This window comes from Oncorhynchus nerka, linkage group LG3 (assembly GCF_034236695.1).
Source record: "Oncorhynchus nerka isolate Pitt River linkage group LG3, Oner_Uvic_2.0, whole genome shotgun sequence".
Classification (NCBI taxonomy): Eukaryota; Metazoa; Chordata; class Actinopteri; order Salmoniformes; family Salmonidae; genus Oncorhynchus; species Oncorhynchus nerka.
In genome coordinates this window covers 30,341,183-30,363,061 of record NC_088398.1, presented here as the reverse complement: position 1 = coordinate 30,363,061, position 21,879 = coordinate 30,341,183, and the positions used below count along the sequence as shown (strand labels likewise).

Genomic DNA, 21,879 nt, shown 5'->3' with positions numbered 1-21,879 from the left:
AGAATGACCACTTGGGAGAGATGAGGATCCCGGTGCCACCACCCCGCTGACCAGAAGCTCTCGGGATCAATACTCTGCATTTCATATGTAGCCCTGATATTGATTAATGAATATACATCTTATGTCCTACAGCATTTCTGTGTACATACCGTAAATAAGCATTTGTATGCACACACTTGCACATGCACCCTGATGATGTTTCTTGAGACCTTATAAGTTCACCTAACCTTCAGTGTGTGTGTGTGTGTGTGTGTGTGTGTGTGTGTGTGTGTGTGTGTGTGTGTGTGTGTGTGTGTGTGTGTGTGTGTGTCAAATCAAAATCAAAATCAAATACAATTTTATTTGTCACATGCTTCGTAAACAACAGGTGTGGACTAAAAGTTAAATGCTTACTTTACGGGCCTCTTCCCAAAAATGCTGAGAGAAAGCATAAATAATATAGAAATAATAACACGAGAAATAAATACACAATGAGTAATGATAACTTGATTACATACACGGGGTACCAGTACTGAGTCGATGTGCAGGGGAACAAGGTAATTGAGGTAGGTACTGTATGCTCATATAGGTAGGGATAAAGTGACTAGGCAACAGGATAGAAAATAAATAGTAGCAGCAGCATATGTGATGAGTCAAAAGAAACCAAAAATCTCCAATTTGGACTCCAGACCAAAGGACAAATTTCCACCGGTCTAATGTCCATTGTTCGTGCTTCTTGGCCCAAGCAAATCTCTTCTTCTTATTGGTGTCCTTTAGTAGTGGTTTCTTTGCAGCAATTCGACCATGAAGGCCTGATTCACGTAGTCTCCTCTGAACAGTTGATGTTGAAATGTGTCTCTTACTTGAACTCTGTGAAGCATTTATGTGGGCTGCAATCTGAGGTGCAGTTAACTCTAATGAACGTATCGTCTGCAGCAGAGGTAACTCTGGGTCTTCCATTCTTGTGGCGGTCCTTGTGAGAACCAGTTTCACCATAGCGCTTGGCGTTTTTTGAGATTACACTTGAGGCCAGTATATTTGGTTAAGGTTTGTAAACACAACTAAAGTGGCCAAATAACTTCTTAAAATGAAGCACATTGATTTGCTTAGCAAAGCGTTTAGAGGCTAACTGGCATACATAAGCAGCGCATTCGTTTCAAGTTTGGGGAAGATCATTTTCACCATAAAAACACACCCTTATAATGAAAGCATTACCTGCATAATCGCATTTGAGGTCACTTTTGATAATGGTATTTTCCCGCTAATGGAACACAGCCTACTGCTATGTTCACATTGCCGCATTTATAACGTAAAGAAATTCCCTAGTATAGTTGGTCAACATTTTAAGCTAAACATTCTGATCTGTTGCATCAGCCACATTACGTAAACCATTTTTTTTTAAAGCTCGTGGTCGTACTAATTTGGGATCTATTGCACCCCACAACTGTCCCAGACTATGTTTGGAATATGTATGTATTGCACAGAAGAGGTACTATGGGGGATAGTAGATTGACATAGGCTAGTGCTTTTGCTGTTTGTTAGGCCTACTCGTCCTGCTGGCTGACGAAAAGTACATTTTGACCGTTCTGATGTTACGCACCTCGGAATTGGAGCGCAGTTGGATGCACGCAGTTGTGTCCCCGATGTGTCTGTCTTCACTACCCTGTAAGACCCGTTCATGTGATGGCGCCGAAGAGGATGGCTGACGTTTTACATTCTCCTGACCAATTGTGCTGTTTTATTAGTTTTTTTTGCATTGTTTGTACTTAATTTCTTTAGCTTATTTTTTTACAGAAAAGACGTAGGAAAAGAGGACAGAGATCGGGCTGCCTTCTTAGAATCCGTAGGCAAGCGAGTAAACTCCCACTGCCTTCCATTCTACTTGCTAACATGCAATCATTGGAAAATAAAATGGATGACCTACGATTACGATTATCCTACCAACGGGACATTAAGAACTATAATATTAATAATTAATAATAATTAATAATATCTTATGTTTCACTGAGTTGTGGCTGAACGACGACATGGATAATATAGAGTTGGCGGGATTTTCCATGCACCAGCAGAAATGAGATGCTACGTCTGGTAAGACGAGGGGTGGGGGTAAGTGTATTTTTGTCAATAACAGCTGGTGCGCAATGTCTAATATTAAAGAAGTCGAGGCATTGTTCGCCTGAGGTAGAGTACCTCATGATAAGCTGTAGACCACACTATCTACCAAGAGAGTTTTCATCTATATTATTTGTAGCCGTCTATTTACCACCACAGACTGATGCTGGCACTAAGGGACTTTAATGCAGGCAAACAACACTTGAAATGTTGTCCAATTTTGAATGAGAGACTATTGAAGTGTGCACAGTCTGCCCAAAAAAAACAAAGCACAACTTATGCCTTTCAAGCTACTTTTTTCGAAATCATTAGTGTCCTCATGCCGCCTTACAATGTATTAAAAATCTAAACATATAGCCCAACGTTTGTAGAACAACTAAAGTTACATTAATAACTCTAAATTAAGCATATATGAGTACCTATTTCTTTGTTAACCACTCAACGCCGAATAGCCGCATGTGCACAAATAGTTTGGAGAAAATAGTTATATTTTATTCAGCGTTGTTCAGTTGTATTCTTCATGCTATAGAATAATATAAAATAATGCCACAGAAGCAAGTCTCGTCTGTTAAATTAAATAATGTCGCCCATATCCATATGGCATAGCCAGATCAGGACCTAACATAAGGACAACTCAGAGTATGCTATTCTTTTCTTCTGAAATAACTACATTATTTTGTCCCTCTTTTGGCAGGTTTGTTGTGATGCCATATTCTTTCCATGTTTTAATAATGGATTTAACGGTGCTCCGTGGGCTGTTCAAAGTTTCGGATATTTTTTTTATAACCCAACCCTGATCTGTACATTTCCACAACTTTGTCCCTGACCTGTTCGGAGAGGTTCTTGGTGTTCATGGTGTCGCTTGCTTGGTGGTACCACTTGCTTAGTGGTGTTGCAGACCCTGGGGCTTTTCAGAACAGGTGTATATATACTGAGATCATGTGACAGATCATGTGACACTTAGATTACACACAGGTGGACTTTATTTAACTAATGATGTGACTTCTGAAGGTAATTGGTTGCACCAGATCTTATTTCGGGGCTTCATAGCAAAAGGGGTGAATACATTTGTACGCACCACTTTTCCGTTTTACATGATTTTTTTTCATTTCACTTCACCAATTTGGACTATTTTGTGTATGTCCATTACATTAAATAAAAATATAAATCCATTTAAATTACAGGTTGTAATGCAACAAAACAGGGAGCACTCCAGAGAGGATGAATACTTTTGCAAGGCACTGTAGCTATCAGATTAGCCAGTCCTGTCACCGGGTTGATACATGCGAGCACTTCAGGGATGCAGCAGTGTTTAACTGTAGGCCCTGAATCCTCAGCTAACTACACTGAACAAATATAGAATCGCAACATGCAACAATTTCAAAGATTTTACTGAGTTAAAGCTCTGGTGGACATTCGTGCAATCAGCATACCAATTGCACGCTCCCTCAAACTTGAGACGTCTGTGGCATTGTGTTGTGTGACAAAACTGCCCATTTTAGAGTGGCCTTTTATTGTCCCCAGCGTAAGGTGCTCCAGTGTAATGATCATGCTGTTTTAATCAGCGTCTTGATATGCCACACCTGTAAGGTGGATGCATTATCTTCGCAAAGGAGAAATGCTCACTAACAGGGAAGTAAACACATTTTTGCACAACATTTTAAAGAAATAAGGTATTTGTGTAAATGGACAATTTCAGGGATCTTTTATTTCAGCTTATGAAACATGGTCCAACCACTTTATATGTTGCGTTTATATTTTTGGTCAGTGTATATACTGTATTGCCTTCTAATATTGTAAAATCTGTTTGTCGCTTCATTGTCCTGGGCTATTGTTGGTGTGAATTCAAGACCAGGTTGATCTCAGTTTGACAATGTCAGAGTAGCTACTCGTTTTGGTCATTTGTGTTATTAAAAAAAAATTCAACTAATGTCTTATGTCATGTAAATTGTGTGGAATTGCATGAAATGCATTTTTTAAGATATACATTTTTGAGGGGGCCCCTAATGTGTTGAAATCCTAAAAGCACCTCAACTGCAGCCTATGCCACATCGCAAATGTTATTTTGGACTTATTATAAAGGGGTTTTTACTTCAACAGTAAATCGTAGCGCGGGGGGGGGTTGCTCGGCCCTCCGTTTCCCGTAGTCCACGATCAGCCCCTTCCTCTTGCTGAATTCGAGTGAGAGGTTGCTGTCCTAGCACCACACTGCCGGGTCACTGTTGTCAGCAAATTTAACCATGGTGTTGGAGTCTTTTCGCGGCCACACAGTCGTGGGTGAACAGGGAGTACAAGAGGCGACCAAGCACGCACCCCTGAGGCGCCTTGGTGTCGAGGGTCAGCATGGCAGATGTGTTTTTGCCTACCCTCACCACCTGGGTGAGGCCTGTCAGAAAGTCCAGGATCCAGTTGCAGAGAGAGGTGTTCAGTCCCAGGGTCCTGAGCTATGTGAGGAGCTTGGAAGCCATTATGGTTTAGAATGCTGAGCTATAGTCAAAGAACAGCATTCTCACATAGGTGGTCCTCATGTCCAGGTGGGAGAGGGCAGTGTGGATTGCAATAGAGATTGCGTCTTCTGTATATCTGTTTGTGTGGTATGCAAATTAGAGTGGGTCCAGGATGTCTGAGGTGACGGTGTTGATGTGTGCCATGACCAGCCTTTCAAAGAATTTCATGGCTGCAGATGTGAGTGCTATTGGGCGATAATCATTTAGACAGATTACCTTAGTGTTCTTGGGCACAGGGACTATGGTGGTCTGCTTGAAACATATAGGTATTACAGACTCGGTCAGGGAGATTAGTCCGGATTAGTGTCCTGTTCCTTGAAAGCGGCAGCTCTAACCGTTTGCTCCGTGCAGATGTTGCCTGTAATCCATAGCTTCTGCTTGGGATATGTATGTGTGGGGACAACATCCTCAATGCACTTATTAATGAAGCTGGTGACTGATGCGGTAAACTCCTCAGTGGGCGAGGGAGAGCTTTGTATGCGTTTCTGTGTGTGGAGTAAAGGCGATCTAGACTTTTGTCTCCTCTAGTCTAAAAATGAGGTTTCAGAAAACAGATTTCAGTTTCCCTGCATTAATATCCCCGGCCACTAGGAGCGCCGCCTCTGGATGTACATTTTCTTGTTTGCTTCTGTCCCCATACAGCTCGTTGAGTGCATTTGAGTGCGTAGTGTCAGCATCGGTTTGTGGTGGTCAATAGACAGCTGCGAAAGAATATAGATGAAAACTCTTGGTAAATGTTGTGGTCAACAGCTTATCATGAGGTATCTAACTCAGACGAGCAAAACCTCAAGACTTCCTTAACATTAGCGATCGCGCACCAGCAGTGGTTTACAAAGAGACTCACGCCTCCCCCTAAACCTTACCCAAAGCTTCCATTCAGTCTTGACGATGCATTGAAAAGACACCTAGATGTGTGTTATCCATGTCCTTTTTCAGCCGGGTTTGTGTCTGTGTACTGAGACTTTACCCGTGTCATATTATTTTGGACTGTATTACGGGAATCAATGGATGTGGATGGAGCTCCAGTACCTCTTGACTTATTTAAGACTTAAGACCCTGACTTCAGAGGGAGCTGTACTGTATGTATCTGAAGGCCTTTGAACCCATAACCTCCTTAGATCCAGCACTTCATGTCTCAGCAATTCCAGCCTCTTTCTTTTCTACCTTCTGCACCCTGCCTCTCTGTCTTTTGCTTTGAAAGAAGCAGACGGATGTTTAGGGATATGGAGAGCATTTAGTGCCTCCCCTTCCCCTTGTCCCCCCCCCCCTCTCTCTGTCACCCCTCTCTCAGTGATGGGTGACATGGCTGGTCCTGGGTTGCCATGGTGACAGTGCCCTGGTATGGTAGCGGTGGATGTGCAGTGTACGTGTCGGTTCCCTTGGGTGTGAGTTGCTGTGGCTGTGTATGTGTATGTGTTTGTGTGTGTGTGTGTGTGTGTGTGTGTGTGTGTGTGTGTGTGTGTGTGTGTGTGTGTGGTGTACTGGCCTCCTGCAGATGTTCCCTGGCCCCCACACCTCCTGCCAGCTGCTCCACCCCTCCTCCCGCTCTTAATTAAGAGCCCGCGCCATAGCGAGGCATGATTACGCCGCACTACACACGCACACGCGCACACAAACACGCGCACCAGCGGCGCACACCAGGACGTGTCCATTAGATGTTCTCTGGGAGTAGGGTGTCCAGTGTTGGTGCCCTTGAAGCACTGCAGTTGTGATGGGAAACATAAACAAGCAGCTAATCATGGCTATGAGGCTACACTCTGACACCACACAACCCCCATACACACCAGCAGGCAGTGTACTGTACTTGGAGCACGGAGAGGAGGAGGTGGAGGCAAAGGAAATGGTACATTAGGAGGGGGAGGATGGGAGAGGAGGAAGAGAAGTGGAAGGATGAGGAAGAGAAGAAGTAGGTTGAGGAAGAGGAGAGGAAGGATGAGCAGAAGGTGGAAGGGGAAGAGGAGTAGGAGGTAATGAGAAGAAGGAGCCGTTTGGAGAAGAGGTTTATTTTAGGCCACTTCATCTGTTCTGCTCCTCTTCCATCCCTCCTCACTCTCAGTCCTTCTCTCCTCCTCTGCTCTCACTAATTCAACCCTCTCTCCCTTCCTTGTTTTTTTTCTCCTACCTACCTGCTCTATAGTCACTTAGTCTGCCTCTTCTGTATTCACCCTCCCACTACCTCTCTCTCTCTCTCACACACACACACACACACACACACACACACACACACACACGCACACACGCACACACGCACACACACGCACACACACGAGACAGAACACCACATAGTTAATAGTTCCCTAATTTCCGCTCTTAACGGCAAGCGGAATGTGTCGCAGATAAACGGATTTATCAGAAGGGTATTAGAATGTGAATCAGGGGTGTTACAGCAACGGACAGTAATGGGCACATCGTTTAAACAACGTCACGAGACTAATGGATTTCAAAATGAATTTGTCAACACGGTTCGCCATGAATACAATTAGCCGAATGAGAGTGAAGCTGCGGCGGTCGAGGCAGCGGCGACCTGAGTAGCGGGGAGCTGCAGTGTTTAGTATGGAAGTCAGGGAAGATCTGTAGGCTATACAGTGGGGGGGGGGGGGGGGGCAGCTGTAGACAGCTGTCCATATTGCTGCTGGGTGGAAATGCTTGGAGTGTTGATGGGAGTGTAATGAGATTATGAGTGGATCTGTTGATTGTAGAGGTGCTGAGTTTTGAAGTGGTATCCTTCTGGGTATAAACTGTCTGTATCAATTAATTATTGTTTTCATGTCATTGTATTCATGTCATTTCAGCACAAGCTATCAAACGATTTCCATGTGACAATGTTGTATTAAATTGGAAAAATTATTAGATTTGCAAAACGTAATCAACATACTCACATTTTGTGAGTTAAGTCTTATTTTCCAGCCAACTTTTAACCACAATCCAATGACATGGCTCCAAGTGTTGTTGATTTCACACTGAATCCACATTAGACAACTTAATCAAATATCAATCAAAAGTAGATTTTGAACTGATGTGTCTGCCCAGTTCTTTAACTGGTGGTCAGTGGATTGGGTGAGGATGTCACATTGTTGCTTTAGTAATGGGTTGTTTTGTAAGAGACACCCAGCCAAGATGGGAAGGTGGTGTGATGTGTGTGATGCAGTGTGCGCTATGTTGCATCTCACCACTGTTGTTGTTATTACTGTAATGTCCCAGAACATGACAATAACCTTAATAACATAATCACTCATCCACTGTGATCAGATACCAAGAGAGCAGAGCAGAAATACAGGGAGAGGCAGGAGAGGAAGAGAAAGGGAAATATACATGGAGGAGAGAGACACAACCGGGGAGGAGAGACACGGAACCAGGGATGAGAGGGAGTGGGGGGGGGAGAGCGGAATACAGTCATGGAGGACAGGCAGAGTGGGAGATTATTAGCATGTCTTCTCATCCACCTATATCCATCCACAGATGAACATGATGTCAGTGTGCTGAATTGGCTGAGATGAAAACACACACAGATGAACATGATAGGACAGAAGAAAAGGGAAAAGAAAAAGGACAACAAAGTGAAACCTCTAAAGAAACAAGAGACCATAATACAAGAAACAGCACTATAGAGAGATAGAACAACAACAACGCAGCCACTGCCAGCTAGCCTACTTCAGCAGTACTGTATCATTTGAATTATTTTAGTCAATAAGATTCCTGCTACGTAAGCTTAACTTTCTGAACATTCGAGACGTGTAGTCCACTTGTCATTCCAATCTCCTTTGCATTAGCGTAGCCTCTTCTGTAGCCTGTCAACTATGTGTCTGTCTATCCCTGTTCTCTCCTCTCTGCACAGACCATACAAACGCTCCACACCGCGTGGCCGCGGCCACTCTAATCTGGTGGTCCCAGCGCGCACGACCCACGTGGAGTTCCAGGTCTCCGGTAGCCTCTGGAACTGCCGATCTGCGGCCAACAAGGCAGAGTTCATCTCAGCCTATGCCTCCCTCCAGTCCCTCGACTTCTTGGCACTGACGGAAACATGGATCACCACAGATAACACTGCTACTCCTACTGCTCTCTCTTCGTCCGCCCACGTGTTCTCGCACACCCGAGAGCTTCTGGTCAGCGGGGTGGTGGCACCGGGATCCTCATCTCTCCCAAGTGGTCATTCTCTCTTTCTCCCCTTACCCATCTGTCTATCGCCTCCTTTGAATTCCATGCTGTCACAGTTACCAGCCCTTTCAAGCTTAACATCCTTATCATTTATCGCCCTCCAGGTTCCCTCGGAGAGTTCATCAATGAGCTTGATGCCTTGATAAGCTCCTTTCCTGAGGACGGCTCACCTCTCACAGTTCTGGGCGACTTTAACCTCCCCACGTCTACCTTTGACTCATTCCTCTCTGCCTCCTTCTTTCCACTCCTCTCCTCTTTTGACCTCACCCTCTCACCTTCCCCCTCTACTCACAAGGCAGGCAATACGCTCGACCTCATCTTTACTAGATGCTGTTCTTCCACTAACCTCACTGCAACTCCCCTCCAAGTCTCCGACCTCTACCTTGTATCCTTTTCCCTCTTGCTCTCATCCAACACTTCCCACACTGCCCCTACTCGGATGGTATCGCGCCGTCCCAATCTTCGCTCTCTCTCCCCCGCTACTCTCTCCTCTTCCATCCTATCATCTCTTCCCTCTGCTCAAACCTTCTCCAACCTATCTCCTGATTCTGCCTCCTCAACCCTCCTCTCCTCCCTTTCTGCATCCTTTGACTCTCTATGTCCCCTATCCTCCAGGCCGGCTCGGTCCTCCCTCCCGCTCCGTGGCTCGACGACTCATTGCGAGCTCACAGAACAGGGCTCCGGGCAGCCGAGCGGAAATGGAGGAAAACTCGCCTCCCCCTGCGGACCTGGCATCCTTTCACTCCCTCCTCTCTACATTTGCCTCTTCTGTCTCTGCTGCTAAAGCCACTTTCTACCACTCTAAAGTCCAAGCATCTGCCTCTAACCCTAGGAAGCTCTTTGCCACCTTCTCCTCCCTCCTGAATCCTCCTCCCCCTCCCCCCTCCTCCCTCTCTGCAGATGACTTCGTCAACCATTTTGAAAAGAAGGTCGACGACATCCGATCCTTGTTTGCTAAGTCAAACGACACCGCTGGTTCTGCTCACACTGCCCTACCCTGTGCTCTGACCTCTTTCTCCCCTCTCTCTCCAGATGAAATCTCGCGTCTTGTGACGGCCGGCCGCCCAACAACCTGCCCGCTTGACCCTATTCCCTCTTCTCTTCTCCAGACCATTTCCGGAGACCTTCTCCCTTACCTCACCTCGCTCATCAACTCATCCCTGACCGCTGGCTACGTCCCTTCTGTCTTCAAGAGAGCGAGAGTTGCACCCCTTCTGAAAAAACCTACACTCGATCCCTCCGATGTCAACAACTACAGACCAATATCCCTTCTTTCTTTTCTCTCCAAAACTCTTGAACGTGCCGTCCTTGGCCAGCTCTCCCGCTATCTCTCTCAGAATGACCTTCTTGATCCAAATCAGTCAGGTTTCAAGACTAGTCATTCAACTGAGACTGCTCTTCTCTGTATCACGGAGGCGCTCCGCACTGCTAAAGCTAACTCTCTCTCCTCTGCTCTCATCCTTCTAGACCTATCGGCTGCCTTCGATACTGTGAACCATCAGATCCTCCTCTCCACCCTCTCCGAGTTGGGCATCTCCGGCACGGCCCACGCTTGGATTGCGTCCTACCTGACAGGTCGCTCCTACCAGGTGGCGTGGCGAGAATCTGTCTCCTCACCACGCGCTCTCACCACTGGCGTCCCCAGGGCTCTGTTCTAGGCCCTCTCCTATTCTCGCTATACACCAAGTCACTTGGCTCTGTCATAACCTCACATGGTCTCTCCTATCATTGCTATGCAGACGACACACAATTAATCTTCTCCTTTCCCCCTTCTGATGACCAGGTGGTGAATCGCATCTCTGCATGTCTGGCAGACATATCAGTGTGGATGACGGATCACCACCTCAAGCTGAACCTCGGCAAGACGGAGCTGCTCTTCCTCCCGGGGAAGGACTGCCCGTTCCATGATCTCGCCATCACGGTTGACAACTCCATTGTGTCCTCCTCCCAGAGCGCTAAGAACCTTGGCGTGATCCTGGACAACACCCTGTCGTTCTCAACTAACATCAAGGCGGTGGCCCGTTCTTGTAGGTTCATGCTCTACAACATCCGCAGAGTACGACCCTGCCTCACACAGGAAGCAGCGCAGGGTCCTAATCCAGGCACTTGTCATCTCCCGTCTGGATTACTGCAACTCGCTGTTGGCTGGGCTCCCTGCCTGTGCCATTAAACCCCTACAACTCATCCAGAACGCCGCAGCCCGTCTGGTGTTCAACCTTCCCAAGTTCTCTCACGTCACCCCGCTCCTCCGCTCTCTCCACTGGCTTCCAGTTGAAGCTCGCATCCGCTACAAGACCATGGTGCTTGCCTACGGAGCTGTGAGGGGAACGGCAACTCAGTACCTCCAGGCTCTGATCAGGCCCTACACCCAAACAAGGGCACTGCGTTCATCCACCTCTGGCCTGCTCGCCTCCCTACCACTGAGGAAGTACAGTTCCCGCGCAGCCCAGTCAAAACTGTTCGCTGCTCTGGCCCCCCAATGGTGGAACAAACTCCCTCACGACGCCAGGACAGCGGAGTCAATCACCACCTTCCGGAGACACCTGAAACCCCACCTCTTTCAGGAATACCTAGGATAGGATAAAGTAATCCTTCTCACCCCCCTTAAAAGATTTAGATGCACTATTGTAAAGTGGCTGTTCCACTGGATGTCTTAAGGTGAACGCACCAATTTGTAAGTCGCTCTGGATAAGAGCGTCTGCTAAATGACTTAAATGTAAATGTAAATGTAATGATGTCAGTGTGCTGAATTGGCTGAGATGAAAACACACACAGATGAACATGATGTCAGTGTGCTGAATTGGCTGAGATGAAAACACACACAGATGAACATGATGTCAGTGTGCTGAATTGGCTGAGATGAAAACACACACAGATGAACATGATGTCAGTGTGCTGAATTGGCTGAGATGAAAACACACACAGATGAACATGATGTCAGTGTGCTGAATTGGCTGAGATGAAAACACACACAGATGAACATGATGTCAGTGTGCTGAATTGGCTGAGATGAAAACACACACAGATGAACATGATGTCAGTGTGCTGAATTGGCTGAGATGAAAACACACACAGATGAACATGATGTCAGTGTGCTGAATTGGCTGAGATGAAAACACACACAGATGAACATGATGTCAGTGTGCTGAATTGGCTGAGATGAAAACACATACAGATGAACATGATGTCAGTGTGCTGAATTGGCTGAGATGAAAACACACACAGATGAACATGATGTCAGTGTGCTGAATTGGCTGAGATGAAAACACACACAGATGAACATGATGTCAGTGTGCTGAATTGGCTGAGATGAAAACACACACAGATGAACATGATGTCAGTGTGCTGAATTGGCTGAGATTGGTGTGCAACGCAGACCTGTAACCCGCTCTCTCTCTCTCTCTCTCTCTCTCTCTCTCTCTCTCTCTCTCTCTCTCTCTCTCTGATTGGCTGAGATGAAAACACACACAGATGACATCGACTTCTATGGGTGTGTCTCTGTCACTATTGGCCAGAGACAAAAACAAAGGGTCAGCTATGCAAGTTAAGTCATTATATGACTATAAGCCATTGAAATATGGATTGTTGAAGGACAATTGATGCTGCCAAGACAGACACTTAGTTGAAAACCCAAAGCTGTGGAGAGCAGATAGTTGATATTAGGGTGGATGTAAAGGTTTTGAGTGAGGTGTGGATGAGGCTTCAGGTTCTCTTACAATTGACATGGGTTACAGTTGGTCTATTCCTAAATGACCCCCACCCTACCTGTCCTCCACATTAGGACTCTGGTACTGTAACCAGCTACCCACTGCCACTTCAGCCCAACCTACTCAGCCTCCTCCAGTGTCCAGGGAGAGAGAGCGTCTGTGGGGAGGCAGGCAGGGAAACGGTAGGGGCGCTCTGAGCCGCCTGAATACTAATGTCCCACTTTACAGCTCACCCTCACACACACCACGCTCTTCCTCTCTCCCTCCCTCCCTCCCTCCACACACACACACACACACACACACACACACACACACACACACACACACACACACACACACACACACACACACACACACACACTGTGCCACACTCTGCTCTCCCGCACCCTTTGCAGCCCCTCCACAGCCCCTCACAGTCAGCTCTGAACAAAGCTCCCTAATTATGGGCAGGTCTCCATGTCCACCCGGGCGCTTTTAACGACGTCGCTGATTAATTGGAGGGAGGTGTGGGGGCAGGAAGTCTCACCCTCGCCACCGCTATCGCCACGATAACACCAGCTTCCCCGCGCCACAGCGTCCCACCTCGCCCGCACACACACGCACTTGCGTGAACACACACACTCTCCCAGAGGCGTGTGGCGAGAGCAGGATTAGTGTGGGATTATATGACAACGTGAGACACACAGCCAGTTTTAGACACTGAGAATGATAAACTGCGTGAACTAGACACAGACGAAGTTGACACTCTTTTGTTGCCAGGTCTGTATTGTAAAAGATCCATAGTAACCTACCTGGTTAAATTCAGGTAAGTGGGTGGATAGACTCACAGACATGAATAGCTCAGGGTGTTGGACACAGATCATTTTCAACTCAATACAATTTCATTGATCTTCTCAGTGGCATAGTCGTCGGTCTACAGATATCTACCTCCACATAATACACATACAAACCCCACGCTCCGACGATGCGATATGGCCATGTTACGTTTGTAAGAAAAGGAAGAGGTTAGCTAGCCCTATTTACTGTGAATATTTTAGAAAATCAGGCAAATGTGAGAGCAGGAAGTGAGACCCAGGTGTGTTTGGTCTCCTCTGAAGTGATGTGTATTCATTGCCACTGCTGCTCCCGGCTCGCTGTTGCCACAAAATGGCTCCTGCGCATCTATATGTGTGATTTGTGTGTGTTCGACCCTGAGGTCCACAATGAATACAGGGCACAAAGAGACAGAGTACTGCCGCTGCACGCACACACACACACATACATACACACACACACACACACACACACACACACACACACACACACACACACACACACACACACACACACACACACACACACACACACACACACACACACGCACACACACACGCACACGCACACGCGCACACACACACACACACACACACGTAAACATACACAAACACACGTACGCAGGCGCGCAGATGCACGCACACACACACACACGCACACACTTCAGACCGGGTCACTCAGGTTCAAGGCATTTGTATTCATCACATGTTTTACATTTGCTCCACCACCTACAGTGTTCCGTCTAGCTGAGACATGCCTGTCTGCTCTCTGACTCTGTATACCTTGATGCACTTAAATGTGCACGAAATATGTGGGTGTTTGAGTGTGTGGTGTGTGCAGAAGACAAGCACGGTGTGTTTGTACTTTCACCAGCCTTTCCTAGAACCCCGTTTTATGTTACAATATCTCTTCATGACGGGGAGCATTAGATACTACACACACACACAGAGAAACACACACACGCGCGTGCGCACGCCCACACATACACACGCACAGCCGCCGCTCCCCCCCCACAAACCCAACATCCTCAACACACAGACACACACAATCCACATCACTCCTTTACAGCCAATGTTGGACGGCTAATTTCCACTGTGGCTGCTGAGATCTTCATTAGGCTGGCAGAGGGCTGCCCTGTTAGACATGGCTATTATCAGGATGATTACCACCACACCACATCCCATCATCGTTACTGTTGTCACCGGCCGCCCACGGGAGCCTCCTCAGTCAGGGGGGACGAGGCTGTGGGTTTGTCCTCTGTGCCCCTCCGTGTCCCCTCCCTCGGTGGCTTGACGATAATGCCTGATGACATCCCTGCAGCGGTGAGCGTTGTGTGTCACCTCTTAGCGGTGACTTGAGTAGTGTGAAGACGGCTCAGACACACACTTGGACGCATGAACACACACATACACACAGAGAAACGCTGTTCACACACGCACACTCACGCCCGTACTCACACACACACGCACAGCCACACACACACACGCACACAGAAACGCTGCTCACTGAACTTTGTTAACAAGGTGAGCTCCTTCACCAGCGGCAGCCTGGTGGTAATTCACTACACCTCAGAGAACAGACCCAGACAGGCCCAGGCTTTATACAGGTGATGCTCACAGGAGGGGATTCTCTCTACTACAGGTAGATGTAGATTTTGAGTTCACTGTTAGTATATGTCAATGATAATGGGTTGATTTCTTTTTGGCCTACATGATCTATTAAGCTGGCTGTTGGGCTCGGAGAGGAAACGAAGAAGGACAGAAGGGAGACTGGAAGAAAAAGAGAATGCGGCGAGAGGAAAGAGAGGATAGAGAGATATGGAGAGGGACATATTTACTGGGAGGCTAAGATTCACACACACACACAGAGAGAGGGGGGGAGAGAGAGAGAGAGAGAGATGGAGGTTGTGGCCAGGCGTGGTGTGCTTGTACTCACCCGGGCTCTAACCCTTCACAGATGAACACAATCAGGCCGCCTCGGTCAACGGCGGGTTGTCATGGCAACCTGGCGGCACAGCCTGCGTGGGACAAAGGGCTGGCGCGTCCTGTGTGTGTGAGCGTGTTTGTGCGTGTGTGTGTGTGGCAGAGCGGGCCGGGCCCTCCTGGGGCCTCCATTCGCCTGTCTGTGAGAGAGTCCACAGGGGCCCTGCAACAGGAGGAGAGAAGAGAAAGAGGGGAAGAGAGATGGAGAGATGGGGATGAGAGGGAGGAGGGAGGGAGGGAGGGAGGGAGAGATAGAGACAGATTGAGAAAGTATAGCTAGAGTCCACAGGGGCTCAGCCACAGGAGGAGAGAGAGGGAGGGGAGATGGAGGGAGGAGGAAAAGAGGGAGAGATGGGGTGAGAGAGCAGAAAAAGGACCTAGCAGAGAGCCCGTTCCACAGGAGAAAGAAAAGGGGAGAGAGAGAGGGGGCAGGAGAGATAGAGAGATTGAAGTACAGCGATTGAAGTAGAGAGAGAGATAGAGAGAGAGGGAGAGAGAGAGGGAGAGAGAGAGAGAGAGAGAGAGAGAGAGAGAGAGAGAGAGAGAGAGACTGAGAGTGGCTAGGGAGAGAACCCATATTTGTATTTCCATGGGAGCTGGTTCAGAGCTAAAGTTGAAAGGGAGAATAGGGTGGAAGGAGGGATGCAGATAGAAGGGATACAATGAGTGAGAAACAGAATGCAAAAGGTGCTCTGCATCCTCTCTGTCCTCTGCATCCTCTCTGTCCTCTGCATCCTCGCTGTCCTCTGCATCCTCGCTGTCCTCTGCATCCTCTCTGTCCTCTGCATCCTCTCTGTCCTCTGCATTTTCTTTCTCTTTTTCCTCTCCTTTCCTCGTCTTCTCTCTCCCAGCCGAACCGCTTACATTTTTTTTAGAAATCCCTTCAGGTTCAAAGAAGAGAGAATGGAGGAACATCCAGACTCATTGCGTATTAAATCATGCATCCTTTTAGCTCCTGTATCCCTCATTTGTAGCTTTTATGTACAAACACTGATATTTACTTTCCTGCCTCTCCTTTAGGTGTGGATCATACAAACACGGATCTGAAGAGAAACTTTGTGAGTAAACTTGAGCGGTTTATTTTGAAGTGACCATCTATGTCATCTGTCCTAATGGGTCATTACACAATTCATTCATGAAGCATTTACTGTATGTACAGTAGATAATGCTATAAAGCAGATAGATTAACACCCATGTCAAATTGATGAAGCTATAGTGAAGCGATGCTAACTGCTTCGGGAGAAGTTTCAACCTAGATACAGATCTAGGATCAGCTTCTCCTCCTCGAATCCCAACCCTAACCATTAGTGGGGGAAATGGTAAACTGACCCAAGATCAGCGTCTAGGGGCGACTGCACTCTACACCAACTCACCCAGAGTAGAGGCGCTGTAGTGGACTGACTGCCAGACAATTGACTGGCTACTGCTGCTTTCTATCATTTATCATCTGAGAGCCACTGTTCAGATCAAAGCCAACAGGCCAACATGTAGTTTGGCACTCAGGTACAGCCTGAGAGAGATTGAAGCATGGCTACATGAGGTTGTACTCTGACTCCTGTCTCCTCGAGTGCACCTCCTTGATCACATTTGACTCGATAGACACACATCCCTCATCTGCTGTGTAGCCTGTCCTCTCCTCCCCTCACAGTGAACAGCTTGTCCCCGTATAGAATGAGAGAGCAGGACAACACATAGACGACCATCATGAAACATCAATATGCTTCTAGAAATGTAATGTTTTATTACTTCCTGTGTCATTTCCACGTCCTCCCAATTCTGATGCCAGACCTGATCGTGCTGTATAGCCAACCCCTAACAACCATAAGAGTTGTACAGCTAATAACAGATCTGGGATCAGGCTACATGCTCTCCATGTTGTTCCCTGACATTACACTATGGTGTGTCTCTCAGGAGGCCTTGGCCAGTTTTGACCTGCGTGGCTCCCACGGCCTTTCCCATGACCCCATGCCACTCAGAGACGAGGAGAACGGGTAACGCGCTTCTTAATCTCTACATTCGTCTCACTCTTTTCATCCCCTCTCTCATTCTTCGTGTTCCCCTGTCATCTCTCACTATTTGCAGTCATCTTTCCTTTTGAAGTTTTGTTTCCTCATTTTTGGAATGGGTTGTTCTTTGTCAAAACTTGCGCAGAGATACAGTCATTTTTTGTTTTGTGTGTGTGCATGAGAAGAGTGGCTGTGTGATTATGTGTGTACGTGTTTGTGTGTGCATGTGTACGACATAACGTTCTGACCTGTCCCAGTCATGGCACCCGATGTGCAGGGGAAGTGGCCATGGAGGCCAACAACTCTTACTGTGGCGTGGGCATCGCTTTCAACGCCAGGATCGGTGGTGAGTACAACACTGCCCGCGTCCATGCCAATGTAATCTATCAGAAGGAAATGCCGGTAGAAGTGATCGTATGGTTCAAATGTGCGTCTCGTTGAATGATTGTACCATAATATATATATAATAGGATTGCGCTGTTCTCTGACAAACGTACATTGTCTACGAGACATGATATTGTCTAATGCAGTATACCATTATGATTCAGTCATTCCATGACTCAGTCGGACTGAGTAGGAGACGCTAGGCGTGGTGACAATGAACAGTAGAGTGACAGTGCGTTCGTGAAGACGAGAAGAGCCGTGTTTATATTACCAGAGAAATTATATGATATGTAGCAGTGCAGTGGTAACATGCTACGAGGACGATCACACATCAAATGTAATGAAATGGCTCAATAAAAGGCAAATGACAACAGGGTAATGCAATGCCAGTGATTGGTTATGACATCAGCTGGCGAGATAATGCATGAGTCCCAAATGGCACCCTATTTCCCATATAGCGTACTACGTTTGATGGGCCGTGGTCAAAAGCAGTGCACAAACAAAATAGGGAATAGGGTGGGTTTTTGGGAGGCAGACCTAGTTAAAGTGAATCATAGCGCCGAGGCTTGATAACGAGGACAAAGGGACCGCAGGCGGATCCACAACAGAACAATGCATTTGCAGAGCATTCCTTCGATGAAGCCCAGCAATCAATACATCTATTGCAGCCAGTTTAGGTGTTGATATTCAGCTGTATTTGTGAATGATGAGAGAAATATATCTAATCAGTGTTTGTGTTTGGATTTGACAGGGACACACTATTATTGAGCCATACAGACCTAATTTAACATCTCATTTTGGGTTTGAGTTGTTGTAATTCGTTTTTTTAGTGAGGATCACTAATATAATACAGCCGTACAGTATGCATCAACAAGAAAATGTATTGTGACATTTGAATAAAAATATCCTCTGAAAATCACTGTTTTTATTCTAGTGTCATACTATAACTCTAAAAGCCAACAGCTGTTCAAACCAATTCACAGGGCTAGATCGGTATCATAATAAATGTGCAGTAAAAAAATCATCCTTGGAGTGAACTGTCCCCCCTGACCTCTTCCCTCTGCCCCTTGACCTCTGACCTTTGACCCGGCCAGGTATCCGTCTGCTGGACGGCACGGTGACAGACTCCATGGAGGCCACGTCTCTGACCTTCAACAACGACTTCATCGATGTGTACGTGTGCTGCTGGGGCCCGCGGGACGACGGACAGGAGATGGCCGGGCCGGGGACACTCACACAGAAAGCACTGAGGCTGGGCACGCAGAAGGCAAGGATAACACACACACACACAGGAAAAGTACATGCAGGCACGCAAGTATACACACACCCATACTGTACATGCATGCACACATGCACGTCCACACACACAAACTCATGCACGCGTGCGCGCTCGCTTTTCTCTATTCCATGTAATTCTATTCTATTCAACTTTATCCTTCCACCAACTCCCCTCTCCGCTCTCTTTCACCTTAATACAGGGGCGAGGTGGAAAAGGAAGTATATTTGTGTGGGCGTCTGGTAATGGTGGGTTGGTGAACGACCACTGTGGAGCAGACGGCTATGTCAACAGTGTCTACAGCATTGCCATCGGTGCGGTCACTCACATGGGCAAGCCCGCCTTTTTCGGTGAGCCCTGCCCTGCTGTCATGGCTGTCACTCTAACTGGAGCCAGTTTGGAAAACACACTACCCCTAGTAAGTCTCTGTGTGTGTGGGTGGGTGTGTCTGCGTGCGTGCGTGCGTGTATACCTATTTGATGATGATGATGATGTGTGTGTGTGTGTGTGTGTGTGTGTGTGTGTGTGTGTGTGTGTGTGTGTGTGTGTGTGTGTGTGTGTGTGTGTGTGTGTGTGTGTGTGTGTGTCTATTCGACACTGTGTGAGAGCGAGTGCAGCACTGCTCTTTATAGCTCCTGTTAGCAGCCTGTTAACTGCTGTGATATTTATAGCGGCCTCACGGTTGACCTGGGAGGCTGCTGGGCAGGATGTGGCTGGCGGATATGTGTGGATGCACACACACACACACACAGTCGCAAGTGTTAATTGGAGGTGAAGCGTGGCACCGCGGCTGAAGCGGCGGAGAAGAAGAGGGAACGAGAGAAGGAAGAGAGGTGTTGATGTGCACTCAGTTCAGGAGTGTGACAAAGTCGAAGGCCAGGAAAGAAACATGTCTGTATGCTCAGCTCCATGGATACAGACTAACAGTCTAATATTACCCAGTAACACCTACCACTGACTGTGACTGTGACTACTGCTACTTCCAGGCTTTACTCCCCTGGGGCATTCAGTCAGTCACCACATTCATGGTCAGAAGTGTTTCCTGCGAAAGCCAGCTAGATTTACTCAAGGTTTTCTTAAGCTAACCAACTTCAGTTAGCGTCACATTTCAGCTCAGGCGTCATCCGTACAACGACGGTGGATGTTGCTTGCCCACCTGCCACTAACTGTAGCGAGCTTGTATCGGCGCACGGTTAGTCGAATATACTGAACTCTTCCATGTGCGAGTCAGTGCCACATTTACAGTTGTGCCAAAAATCGAATTGAAAGAAAAGTTATCGTTGCAAATTCAGCAGGTTTATGTTGTGAAATAGGCTTTTAGAAGTGCTGTCTTTATTTTATTACTGATCTACTTCGGTGTGCTTATCAATGCACAACCACAAGCCTCCTTTTTCCCATCGCTATCGACAACAAACTTTCATACAAAAGTTTTACTGTGTGAAGTTTCAAATGCATTCTGTCATGTACGATATACAGTATAATGCGATTATATTTTAACACAACAACAAAAACATTTGATTGATAAAATATGTATTCAGTCGTCTTCCTCAAATGAATGGGATGATGACACAGTCTTTGCAAGAGGGAGGGAAAATGGTTTCGTCGGTCCTCAACTTGTGGCTCAGTCATTTCATTCAGGATAAGTGGAGTAGCCCTAGGTTAACCTGCACCCGAGCAGGTAGAGGAGCAGGTTAGTTCTGAAGGATTCGTTGCCATAGAAATGCGCCTAGCTACAGTAAAAGGTGAGCCACTTTCATACGACTGGTTATCCCGAGTTGAGAGTTCCCTCGCTAACTCCTCAAAATTGCTTTGTAGGATACCCGTCGAGTATAGTAGAGGAGAGAGAGAGAGAGAGAGAGAGAGAGAGAGAGAGAGAGAGAGAGAGAGAGAGAGAGAGAGACAGAGAGACAGAGAGACAAAGAGACAGGGAGAGAGAGAGAGAGAGAGAGAGAGAAATAAATTTCCCCCGGTCGCTGTCACAAAATCAGTTCCCCCACGTGTGGCTTCACTGAAATCTTCACCCGAGAGCATAATAGCTAACTATGTATGAATGTGTTTCTTTAGTTAAAAAAGAGTGTACACACATTCAACAATTGTCCCTGGTGCATGGTCTAAAAAAATATACCGAACAAAAATATCAAACAATGCAACAATTTCAAGGATTTTACTTTTAGGAGTTACAGTTCATCTGAAGAAATCAGTCATTAAGTCATTAGGCCCTAAATCTATGGATTTCACATGTGGGAATACAGGGATGGATCTGTTAGCCACAGATACCTTCAAAAGAAATAGGCCTCACAATGGGCCTCACAATCTTGTCACGGTATTTCTGTGCATTCAGATTGCCATCGATAAAATGCACTTGTGTTCGTCGTCCGTCACTTATGCCTGCCGCAACCATAACCCCACCACCACTATGGGGCACTCTGTTCACGACGTTGATATCAACAAACTGCTCGCCCACACGACGCCATACACATGTTCTACGGTTGTGAGGCCGGTTGGACGTACTGCCAAATTCTCTACAGCAACGTTGGAGGTGGCTTATGGTAGAGAAATTAACATTAAATTCTCTGGCAACAGCTCTGTTGGACATTCCTGAAGTCAGCATGTCAATTGCAGGCTCCCTCAAAACTTGAGACATCTGTAGCATTGTGTTGCGTGAAAAAACTTTTAGAGTGACCTTTTATTGTCCCCAGCACAAGGGGCACCTGCATAATGATCATGCTGTTTAATCAGCTTCTCGATATGACACAACTGTCAGGTGGATGTATTATCTTGGAAAAGGAGAAATACTGACTAACAGGGATGTAAACACATTTGTGTTTTTTTTACATGGAACCCAAAAGGGTTCGACCTGGAACCAAAAGGGTTCTCCAAAGGGTATTCCTAACCCTTTTAGGTTTTTGATAGCACCTTTTTTGCTAAGAGTGTACCCTGCACGTGTGTGAGTACACC

The 21,879-nt window shown here is 46.9% G+C and overlaps 1 protein-coding gene across 1 annotated transcript in view; it reads left to right on the top strand.

Annotated features, from left to right (window-relative positions):
* The window catches only part of LOC115114274 (PC3-like endoprotease variant B), a 151,309-nt gene that overhangs the window by 73,787 nt on the left and 55,643 nt on the right, over positions 1–21,879 (top strand). The window contains exons 7-11 of the mRNA XM_065006131.1: positions 16,276–16,313; positions 17,167–17,246; positions 17,519–17,607; positions 18,740–18,912; positions 19,124–19,339. Of these exons, the coding sequence (XP_064862203.1) occupies positions 16,276–16,313; positions 17,167–17,246; positions 17,519–17,607; positions 18,740–18,912; positions 19,124–19,339 (596 nt within the window). The remainder of the gene's footprint in view (positions 1–16,275; positions 16,314–17,166; positions 17,247–17,518; positions 17,608–18,739; positions 18,913–19,123; positions 19,340–21,879) is intronic.